At 42.0% G+C, this 12,097-nt stretch overlaps 1 protein-coding gene across 2 annotated transcripts in view; it reads right to left on the bottom strand.

The window, feature by feature from the left end:
- Positions 1-7,155: 7,155 nt before the first annotated feature.
- Positions 7,156-12,097, bottom strand: part of tbc1d32 (TBC1 domain family, member 32) — a 76,025-nt gene continuing 71,083 nt past the window's right edge. Inside the window, exon 35 of one of the 2 annotated variants that reach the window (XM_075459407.1) lies at positions 7,156-8,022. In XM_075459407.1, the coding sequence (XP_075315522.1) occupies positions 7,903-8,022 (120 nt within the window). In that variant the 3' untranslated portion in view covers positions 7,156-7,902. The remainder of the gene's footprint in view (positions 8,023-12,097) is intronic. The other variant, XM_075459406.1, reaches the window with a different exon arrangement.

The following is a 12,097-nucleotide window of genomic DNA, read 5'->3' as shown; positions in this document are numbered from 1 at the left end:
GTGCTCTTAAAACTGGATGAACATACCCAAATAATACAGTTAAGGGTGGAATATCTGCATTTTAATACAGCTGAAAGTTAGAAGTGATGTGGATATGTGCATTTGATCAAACATTGTGGGTGCGTCTCCAGCTTAAAGCATTTTAAAGAAATGTTCAGACTCCAGTGTTGTTACTGTTCCTCCAGTTTTTGTCTGATCTGGTATCTATTTTAGATTCAGTGTTCCTCTGCTATTTACTGCCTCCAGATGAGAAGAAATCAAACATTTCCATCACTGTGCTCCTCACTGAGGGATGTGTGACAGCCAGCAGACGCTCTGAGAGGAGCAGCAGGCGTGATTTCATATTTTATTATAAAGTAGAATGTTAATTAAATCAGAGAATTTTGCAGCGACTGTCAGGCCAGGCCTCTGGTTTATAATACTGAGATGCTGCCCAACCTAATGAGGCATGGCTGCTGGTTATGTTGGCGCTATGGATGGAAACTTAATGAATGTATCAATATTGGAATGAAATTAAACTGTCTGCCCATTAGTTTTGGAGTTAATTTCCAGACTGATTACTTTGGCAAAGTCAATCTCTTGAAGGCCAATTTTCTTGGTAAAGCAAAGTCTTAAGACTTAAGGCCCAGCTGCAGCTTTCTCCATAATGTGGCTTGTTTGTTGAGAGGGGACAACTGGATGTACCAGTACACACTGAATATTATTGGACTTATGAGGATTAGGAGGCTCGCTCTTGATTTTGATCCACAAATCCGAGACATGGATGCAGTGAAGGGAGAAGTTGGACTTGAGTCTGTGCCAGTCTCGGGCTGTGCAGCGAGGAGCATGAATGGGAATTGTAATGCTCGCCGTCTCTCTCAGACTGTCTGACGGGCTGCAGGGTTGATAGCAGCAGGGTTTGGGCAGACGGACTCAGAGAGAACCATGCACCATGCATTCTAAAAAAGGCCTTTGCCAAACTTTAAATTAAAGAAAGACCCAGCAGAGCGCTGTGAGGCAGAACAAAGAGCTCGTGGAGAGCTTCGATAATCACTCCCAGCACTTTTGGGATCAATAAATAATTCTGGGTTTGCATACTCATTAAAAGGAGGCATTAAAATAAAATGTAACTTCTAAAGACATCTTCATCAGAGATGCCAATGACACTTTCCTGCACAAAGTACTTATCAATATGCCTTGAAACAGTCTGCATTAGTGAGCTGTAAATCCCAAAAGTCATTTGATTCCCACGCACGCAATAAACAATTCACTACATTGTGGAAAATATTGACTATAACAAATAGAAATGCTAATGCAACCCTCCCTTAAGCACAGAGCTGTAACACAACAGCGTGTACATACACAAACGATCAAGCTATGACATCTCCTGCCACTAGGACTCGGGTCGGTGCAGAGAATCTGCAAATAGAAGCATTCCAGAAGCTGGAAACAACGAGCAGCAGCAGTAATAGTGAAAGTGGAGATTAAGAAAAGGCTGATAAGAGGAGGGGAAGGGAAACTCCTGCAGCAAATATGAGACAAAGATTAAAATCAAGGAAAGGGGATGAAAAGGGTTCAGGATAATCGAGGCATTACTGACACTTACAAATGAGACCAGAATGAGAATCTTTGAGATACCGGCGCACAGCTGATAAAAGGAAAATGTCTGCAGACGTCTGCGGGCTCTGAGCACAGGAGGAGGTGCCCTCGCTGCTGCCTGATCAACCTTATTACCACCAATTATCTGCCTCAAACTGTTTGCTGTCAGTTTGAAAGTCTGTAATCAAGATCAACAGCACAGCAGTCGATTCTGCTGTAAGATCTGCCATTACGGTCATCATCTCCAAACCGCGTCCCCCCCTCCTGAGGTCATGGCAGCTCCTGCACCGATAATGAGCTTTTCAGAGCTAATTGAAACAATCAGTCAATTATGTCAAAATTAACTGGATGAAAGACTCCATAAATAAATGTGCAGGCCAAATAAACAACTGAACCGGCACAGCAGCATACAGAGACGCTTGTTAACTGCAACTTTTTAGCTAAAATCACCATCCCACAGTTCAGGTTGAGGCTTTATTTCAAACGAGAAACAGTTCAGGCTCCTCTTTTTCGCTGTAGCTCTCAGAATCTGCATCGGTTCAGGTTTCATGTGGAGAGAAAGCACCTCACTGTGCCCACTCGTCTGTGCTGCAGCCATCTCAGCTCGATCTCTTGAACTCTGTCCTGTCCATTTCTGCATTGAAACAAGTTTTTATGGAAATGTTATAGAGCAGCATTAAAAGCTCCTCATGCCTCAGCGGGCAGCAGACTTCAGCGATGCCCCCACCAGGCCTGGTTTTACTGTTAACTTGCTGAGGCACAGCAAGAGACTGCTTTAGAAACTGCACTGAATAGTTCATCAGATAGTCCGATGCAGCTGGAAAATCTCCCAAAACATCAATAGATGCAGATAAATGGTGGTTTTGATGATGCATTGAGGGTTGGGTACCATTTCACACATCCTAAAATAAACATCAAACCTGTTTACAGACTCCAAAATCCTTCTGAAACCCTGGTTAATCCCATTTGTGTGTATTTCTAGTTTTTATCGGTGGAAAGTTTTAAGTGGCCTTCTAATTGATGTTAATTTCAGACTAAATCGATGCAGGATGTTTCCTTTGGGTCTAAAAAGTGAAGTCAATGGATTATTACCTCAGTTTATGGTCTCAATCGCGATGGCATGCCCTCTCCAGGTAGGGGCAGAGAACTTACCCCAGGTGGAGGAGTTTCAGTAACTGTCCGTGTTGCCACCGCGACCCCGTGTGGATTAACGGTAAAGAAAATGGATGGATGGGTCTCAATCTCTGATTCTTTAATACAGTGAGATGTTAATTCTGTATGCTTTGGAGCGTGGCTACCTTGTAAATGTACTTTATTTCTACAGCCCTTTACAGACAATCCTTACGATGTACCAAAGTGCTTTACAGCAGGTAATAAATAAAGAGAAGAATAAGTAAAAACAAATAAAAACAATAAAAGAACAGTGAAAGCAATAAAATATAACAAAATCGATTAAGATAAAATAAGATAAAAGTGCCATCATACTATAATAATCATACTTGTGATTGATTAGTCGCCGTTGTCAGTTTTCAGTGCATGGAGAAGATACCATTTCATGAAAATATTTCCACAACTTCCAGTGGCAGCAACAAGGCTCAGAAATGTTGGGACAGGGGCAACAAAAGGCTGGAAAAGTAAGCGGTGCTAAAAAGAAACAACTAATTCCATATATTCTCGTGAGTTATGTCGAATCGCTGCATCAGGAACACCTCCAGAAATGGTCTGAACACAGTTCACCATGCCATCCACAGACATTTTAAAAATCAGCTTCAAATTCCCTGGATGGAAACTGAGCTACTGTTGACAGAAGTTCTGCATTTTTAAAAGCACATTGATTGAGTCCAGATACCAAAGTACAGAGAGATCATAAACCAGGCCCCTGACAACTAACCTCAGGTAACTTTTCATTAGTTAGTTACTGATATTCAATAGGAAGGCTGCTACCTTTATGCTTTGCACAGAGCAACATAAACCAATTCAAAAAATGGAAACTGGCTGCCTGAGCCAGTTAAACATCATCACAACACCGAGCCAAGCCATGTCCATTAAACAGTCTGATGAGACTCCAGAATGAGCTGTCAGCAGCAGCAGGACTGAATGCAGTCTTCCTGGCTCTGAAAGGATAAAAGTTTGGATCGATCGCTCAGCAGCTGCTCCCCTCCGCCTCTCTAATCAGATCCTGATTATCAGATAGACTTAAAACCAACTGCTGCAGCATATAACGTTGCTGTGGTGAGTTGTTGCTGAGTCATGGTGTAAATTACCTCAGATGTTACCAAGCATTACACGACTAAATCCTTCAAAAACACCACAGCGGTGACTCGCACTCGTTTCATTCTTCTGCTGTGATCTTACGAGCCAGAAAAGGCCAAACTCGACCCAGAGACGAAGCTTCGTCTTCCTGTTCTGAAAAAGGTTAGCTGTCCCCTGAGCTGCGCTCGCTGCTCCACCGCCAGGTGCAGCCAACTGTCAGAAAAATGGGGTCACACGTCCCTTCCACCGACTGCAAAAAAAAAAAAAAAGCAAGCTGGAAGTGCCTTCATCCATCAGCTGGGAACATCTGTTTCTCCGGGCAGAGTCGAGCTCTCACTCTGCAGCTCGGACAGATTACAGCCCACCACCCCTGCTGCCTTTCACTCTCTGCTCCACAGAAGCAGCATCCACATGAAAACAGTCCCATCAGCACTGACATGTAGATTTACACATTAAACTGGAACAAATTGTGATAACAGCTTAAAGCAGTTTGCTGAAACAAAACGTCTCGCGCAGCCAAACAACGATCGAACAAGCCTTAAGGACACAGAGACGGGCTGTACTGTCAACAGTAATTTTATGTAGAAAAGCCAGTGAAAACATAAATCTGTGACTTCCTGTTAACCGACAGTTCTTTCGTGAATCACAGTCGTTTCAGTCAGCTATCAGTTGGTCCAGGAATCAAATTTGAATCTTGTTTTTACATCTGCCAGCAGCCTGACATCTGTGTCTTTATCCAATACGTTGGCTCCTTATCAAACATTTCATTTCAGCCACAGAACACAGTGCTGGCTGAGGAGACAACAGGCTTTTCTCTGTGTGCTGGCGTGTAAAGCAGGTCTTATCTCTGTGTTTTATTAGCTCATCCCTGCTCACAGAAGTTTCAAAATGAAAGATGCAAGAGATTATTTTAATACTGTTGTGAGCCGTTTTTTTAAATTTTTTTATTTTAAATCAAAATTTGATTTGGCTGCAGCTTCAATTTCACTTTGTACCTTTAAGTGTGACAAGGTAATCTAACTTCTGCCCGGTTACTTCAACAGGAAATGAGGTCAGAGTAGTGATTCTTTTCTTCTTCACACATTCTGCTGTAGATCTGCTGCTGTGTTTGGGATCTTTGTCCTGTTGATGAGCCAGTTTCAGTCCAGCTTTAGCCTCACATCTGACTCTAGAACATTTTGGTATCCAGGAGTTCATGGTGGACTCAGTGGCTGCGAGGTGCCCAGGTCCTGTGGCTGCAGAACCAGCCCAGATCATCAGCCCTCCACCACCGTGCTTGACAGCTGGTGTGAGGTGTTTGTGCTGATGTGCTGTGTTTGGTTTCCTCCAAACGTGCTGCTGTGCATTATGAGCAAACATCTCCACTTTGCTCTGCTCTGTCCAAAGGACATTGTTCCAGAAGTCTTGTGGTTTGTTCAGATGCAGCTTTGCAAACCTAAGCTGTGCTGCCATGTTCTCTTTAGAGAGAAGAGGCTTTCTCCTGCAGCCCTTCCACACAAGCCATACCTGTTCAGTCTGTTTCTAACTGTGCTGTCATGACCTTTAACCTTTAACATGCTGACTGAGGCCCGCAGAGTCTGAGATGTAGCTCTTGGGTTTCTGACCTTGGGGTGACCTTGCTGGGACGTCCACTCCTGGGAAGATTGACAGCTGTCCTGAATGTTTTCCACTTGTGAATAATCTTTCTCTCTATAGTTTGGAAATGGCCTTATAACCCTTCCCAGGTTGATGGGCAGCAACAGCTGCTTCTCTAAGATTGTTGCTGATGTTTAATTTTCAGACCTGCTAAAGACCAGATGTTTTATTCTTTTTAATTTCCCAGTAAGTTAAACCTTAGAACTAAAAGAAGCTGTACTTTTCTTCAAGTTTACCTACAAGCTTCACTTCAACGTCTCCTGACTTCCCATAACACATCAGGTAGCTTCTCCTCATAGTTTGCCCTCGTCTCTCATTTCATTAGCTTGTTGCACATTTCTGAGCTAAAGTCATCACCTCAATGGCTTCATGAGCTTAAGATGTCAAAAACGATTTGTAGCGTTGAGCTTGCTGTGCATTTCTGTCCCAAAATGACCAACAAATTAATTCCTCCAGTTTTAAAGTTCAACACAGTGACCCAAAGCTTCAGCATATTCAGTTGTATGACCCACCTCCCCAGTAATGCACTTTTTGTGAGAGAGAGATGGATGGATGTGATAAATTTGTTTGTCATTCAGGCCTCAATGTGTCTGAAGCAGGTCAACAGACTGCAGCACAGACAGACTGAGGTATGGCTGCGGTTACTAATGAGGCTTTTTTCACACTGATATGATACTCCTCATGCATTTTTCATGCAACAACCTGCATCAGTAAACGAGAGACGGGGCTGTGTGTTGCAATCTGTTCTGTCCTGGCATTAACGATGTCTGCCGTTGTGGTTTTGGAGACTAATTGGTTATATGTCACAGATTTGGGTTAAAAAAAAAAACTTTGCTGTGTAGGAGGCCCTCTTCGACATATTTATCGCAGGTCAGGATTAAATCACATTTAGTATGGCCTGTCAAATGTTGTGCCGTCTTGTCTGCCGATTGGTTTTTATTTCCGTTCCACTTTAGCTTAAAGTTTGTTAACCAGCTGTGAGAATGCGAGTTTTAATGTGATAAAAGAAATGAATGTTTAATGTTGTTAAATGTGAGGAAACGTCGGCAGTGTGCAGAGTAATTTCTCAGCTTCCTTTACAGGTTTAAAATGACCAAAGTCCATCACTACACTGGAAAAAATCTAAATCTTACCAAGTATATTTGTCTCATTGAGTATCTCATTACACTTAATATAAGACACAATTGCCTAACAAGTCCCATTTCAGCCAGATATAGGGACTTGTTTGAAGACAATACATCTGGAATATCTTGTTAAGTGAAAAAGTCTTGAAAACAAATTGTTTTGAGTCATATTTCACATGAAACAAGCTTTTTTTTTCCATTTGAAGAGGTTTTTAAGCTAATTTCAAGATCACTTAACTCAAAAGTCCAAAATATCACATCTTATTTCAAGAAATCTTAACAAGCTGATGTTCACTAGTTCCATTGGCAGATTTTTTTGCTTATTTCAAGCAAAAACGTCTTTTATTTGTTGTATTTTTTAACTTATTTTTGGAGGGGCATTTTTTCCAGTGTAGAACTATATTTTGGGGCCTCAAACTTTGGTTTAAGTATATTTATCCAAAGTCCAAACTAGTATGTTTGTGCCGTCTCTTATCTGTTACTTTCCAAACTAATGATCAGATATTCCCGCCTGCTTTACGTGAGGTTTGTCCCTTTATGTGCACAAGTATCGGTCCAGACACTCCAGTTCCCAGCTAACGCTAAATGTTTGTCAGAGCTGAACAGAAACACGGCTGCAGGTTTGCTGATTTATTTTAATTAAAACATCGTAAAAAAATTCTGCTGTTTCTGACCATCACATACAACATTTACATTATTATCAACTTCTGATAGAACATCATGCAGGAGGATTGTCGAGCTCATGTTTTATCTATAATCTGCAAACCCAGAGATAAAGATGATGCAACTAGTTTGCTCTAACAAGAACTCCAGTTGGAGTAATTAGAACATTTGTCTGGGACTATTTTCAGCGGCAGGGTGGAGTACGAGAATAATAATTAGGATATTATACCCATAATTCCACAGAGCAATCAGTCATAGTGTTTTATTTTGGTTATAGGTGTGAGAAGATGACAAAAATAATAGAGATGAAGCTTGTTTGTTCGAGACAGCGGTGAGTGGGTACCTCAGAGACATTGCAGAGCTGTAGCCTGAATTCTGGTTTTCATCAATCTTCCATTTTCATTCTCATTCATGATACATCCCCATCTGCTGGATATGTTCAAACCGAACGGTTCGAACAGCATGAAAACACGGCACGCTTTCCATATTCAACAGCCCACAGGGAAGATTTGGACTCGAGCTGGAATTCCCCTTTATAGTTAAACACAGTATACCAGAAGATGAATACATATCAACCAAGTTGTGAAGTTGAACCTGATTAAAAGTCATTATCTGTAACTTTTAGAAGAGAAAGGTTCAGCACTTCCCTTTAGTCCACAGGGTGTCGGATCGTTTTCATGTCAGTCAGAACAATTTTCCTGTAGCTCTGCTCCAGTCCTAACATAAACTCCAGGTGGTTGCTGAACTCGAAGCCTTGAATTGGCTCCTCCTGAAGGTAAAAAAAAAAAATAGATATTAAAATTCAAAAAGAGCAGAGCAGGGGCATAAACTGAGGTGTCATCTCTGGCGTCTGAGCCCTAAATGTTCAATTTAAAGCTCCATAAATTTTACGGATGACTCTAAAAGCCTCCATAATTCCAATTAAATGCTCATTATGAAGTATACCGAGCGCTATATAACGATTCAGGATTTAATAAACAACTACAGCCTCGCTTTAAAGTCCAAATAAAGAAATCAGAAGTTTTCAGAACTTTTTAAGGAACAGATTGTTCACACATTATCTTTCCGTGTGCACAGACATGTGCAGATAGAATCCTGGAATGAGAAAATGTTTGGATGCGACTTGCTTCATCACTCACTTTGTTAAGATGCGAGGTGTGAGGGATTAAATTTGACCTTTTCATTAAAATACTTAACATTCATCCCTCTCAAAGTCGAAGGAAATCAAATTAAATGTGCAGATCGGCACGGTGCCAGTAAACAACATGGTTATTTATTGTTCAGGTAATCAGGTTTTCCTATAAACACACGCAGAGCCTCTCCTGCACTGGGCACACACAACAGGTGCAGCTTCATATGCAGTGACATCTCCGCTGAAAGACGTACATCGGACATGACAAAAGAACGTTTATTTGGCTCATTTGCTCAGTCAGGATTTTAATTTCAGCTGCCAGGGCTCAAGCATGCATCTGCCATGGAAACATCCGACCTGATGGGGAATCCAATAAATTAAACGGAGCAAATAATTGACTTGTATGTTAGACGATGTGAAGAGCGTCCTCAATTATCAGCCTGCATTCAGAATAACAACCCAAGGCATTAGTAGGACTCCAGACCAAATGTTTATGTTTATGCATTCAGCAGACGCTTTTATCCAAAGCGGCTTATAAATGAGGATATAACATCATAGCTAACAATAAGCTACGTAGAAGGAAACCACGAGTAAGGCTCTGTCAGAGGTGACAGTGCAGGCATAGAGGGAAGAACAGGGTAGGAGATGCTCTCTGAAGAGCTGGGTCTGTCTGAAGGTAGACAGGGACGCTCCTGTTCTGGTGGCGCTCGGCAGGTCATTCCACCATCATGAAAAGAGTCTGGATTGTCTTAAGCGTGGTGGAGGCGCTGCTAGACGACCGGAGTGCCCGAGTTGTGACGTAAGCCTTTGCGAGAGCTTTCATGTAGCTGGGAGCCGTTCCATTAACGACTTTTTAGGTTTAAGGCCTCGGTATGCTTCTCCGTCACTATCCGTCAATCCGACTCCGTGGTCACGGAGAGGCTCTCCGTCCTTTCGAAGTTCTCCTTCGGGATGTCGGATACGCAAGGCAGTTCACCTCCCGATCAGTAGGCTTCGCTACGTTAGACGATCCCAATCTCATGACGTCTATCGTGAAAGTAGTTGATTGATTCTTCACGTTCCGGCTCCGTTCCACTCCTCACAGTGAACGATGGCGACCGAGAGAGAAAGACTGTTGTTTTAAAATGCAAATAATTTTGATCAAATGTTGCCCGGCACACAGTAAACTCTTTCAAAAATGGCGGTGTTGTTGTTGTGAGAGGAAGGAGCTAAACTGGAAAAGTGATTCCGGAAATGATGTTGTTAGCCGACCAATCACAACCCTTGCGGTCTCCGCGAGTCTCCATCTCCTCGAGGGATAGATAGATAGGAATTGTGGCCACCGACAACCATAAATCAGGCTTAATATCAGTGACTTGAATTGGATGCGGGTGGCTGAGGGTAGTCAGAGGAGCTCGAGGGGAGACGTGTGCTCTTTTCGGCTGACCGTAGACCAGACGCGCCGCCGCGTTCTGGTTCATCTGCAGAGGACCAAAGCCTCAAGTGCAGAGAAGACAGTCAATACTTTAGGAAGTGAAGCTCACCTTGATGATAAAAGTATCTCTTTTTATTAGGGCTTAACGTTTGTACATGTTAAACTCGGCTTATCAAGAGTCTAACCGACACCATCGGTTCCCAAACAGGAAGCCAGGACTTTAAAGAGAATTGAAGAAGCTAATTTTAGCAGTTCAAAGATGAATAATGTCACGTTTTGTTTTATAAGCTTTCTGATGTGACAAGTAGCTGTAAGCCTGGATGCTGACTCATGGTTTCCACTGACATTGGTTGTCATTATCAGCTGCTAGAGGACAACTGAGGATTCACAGATAGTTAAGTCCTGATAACCAAACTACTGCAGGTTTTCTACATAATGTTCAGACCTTTAATGCACACACCATGGTGAGATTATTATAATCAACTAAATAAGGCAGTCTGCTGCTTCCAATTGATTTGGACAAAAAGTATGTCCCAAAGTACCGATTGGATCTGACCAACCTAGCTTTAACACTGCAGACCTGTTACCCTGCTTTGTGTGCGTGCACATTTATAGGCCCGACTTTGGTTTGGTCAACAATGAAGCAGTTATGATCAACAGAAACTGTGGTTCGACACAGTTGCCGTAGTTACAGGATTGTCCCCTGAGAGGTAATGGTTTTGTGGTCCAGTTTCTGGTATTTAGTCACCATCAGCCCACTGAGAGGGAGAGGATTTAATTAGGTTTTAGTGGGTGTAGCCATGTTTCACTGTGAACACCAGACACTTCAGTAAACCATTGAGTTGCATAGCTAACACTCTGTCGCTGTCCGTGGTGCTAAATTGCTGTTGTACTCGTCTTTGAATGACAATAAAATATTAAATATGAACCGATGGAAGACCAGTGACACTGATGAACTCGTTTGAGTGAATGTCACAGAAATCGAAGCCAAAATCATCACTTAAACCAATGAAATCACAGCTTGTGGAGACTAAAAGTTGCTAACACATAGCAACTTTAGCCGATTACACCATATGTGCCCCAAAGACCGTCCTCGTCCTGCTGAAAGTACTCATTTATCCAATGTTTGACAGAATCTGCATCAAGATGCACGGAGCTGGTGAGAAAGGCAGAAAGTCAGCGGATTGTATGAAACATAAACAACATAACGATGGCACGGGGCATCAAGTACAAGCAAACAAACCATATCGTTTGGTGAAATGCTGGGTTCATTTATTTTAAGGACAAAACCCTACATGCTTCGACATGACAAAACCGATCAGAAGAAGACATTAATGCAATTTTAAGAGGGCAAAAGAACGTGTAATTACTGGCTTATACCATCTTCTGGGGCTGTACTCAATTAGATCAGGTTGCTCTTGGATCAGTGCTTTCCAACATAAAAACTCTCGTACAGTAAATGCCTTCTTGTAATATCTAAAAGGGCAAATATGCACTGGGATGTAATGTGGCTCCTTTTTACAGTTATTTTCACCGACAAGAGAAAAAAAATGTAGCATTATTGCAGAAAAGCAACAATCAATAGCGAATGAAACCTTTAGGACCTTTAGAATAAGTCGTATTTTTGTGATTTGAAGCAATGCCGTAGAAGAGTGGAGTGCAGAGAAAAGTAGATTAAGAGCAGATGGAGCAACAGGGCTTTTATTATTCAAAGTGAGTCACTACCTACACGATAAAATGAGTTTTCTGTCTGATGGAGGACTCCAGGCACTGATGCATTACGCCATAAAATGCACATTTTAAGAAGAAAAATCTTGTTTTAATCATATCTTCTGGAAAATTAAAGGTAAAATTCTTCAGTTCGGTGACGTCCTGGAGTCGGAAAAGGGTCGAAATAATCAGCTACATAACTATTAAATCCATATCCAAGCCCAGACGGCGCTCCTAACTGGCAAACTCTTCAGATTTGTACCTTTGAGAGTCGCCGTACCCCCAGAATATTTGTCAGTCATGTGTCATTTTTGAGTGTGAAACTAATCCTGCAGAAGCATCATGAAGCTGTTCAGCTGTTGAGTTAAAAACCCTGAAGAAAAGGGAATAAATGGAGTCTGTGGGAGGATTATGCAGGGTGAAAAGAGACGATATTTCTGACTAATGATGGTTCCTTAAGCTCAGCGTGTAGCAGACATAAAGCACCGCTCAGTTTAATGTTTTCCTCCTGAACAGGTGATGGGAGGCTCGGGTAATCTTTGCAATATGTTGACTGTCAGCATTTATGAGATCGGGAAGCAGGCTAAT

The sequence above is a fragment of the Odontesthes bonariensis genome, chromosome 24 (assembly GCF_027942865.1).
Source record: "Odontesthes bonariensis isolate fOdoBon6 chromosome 24, fOdoBon6.hap1, whole genome shotgun sequence".
Taxonomy (NCBI): domain Eukaryota; kingdom Metazoa; phylum Chordata; class Actinopteri; order Atheriniformes; family Atherinopsidae; genus Odontesthes; species Odontesthes bonariensis.
The sequence above is the reverse complement of the archived record's forward strand: the minus strand, read 5'-3'. Positions and strand labels throughout refer to the sequence as shown.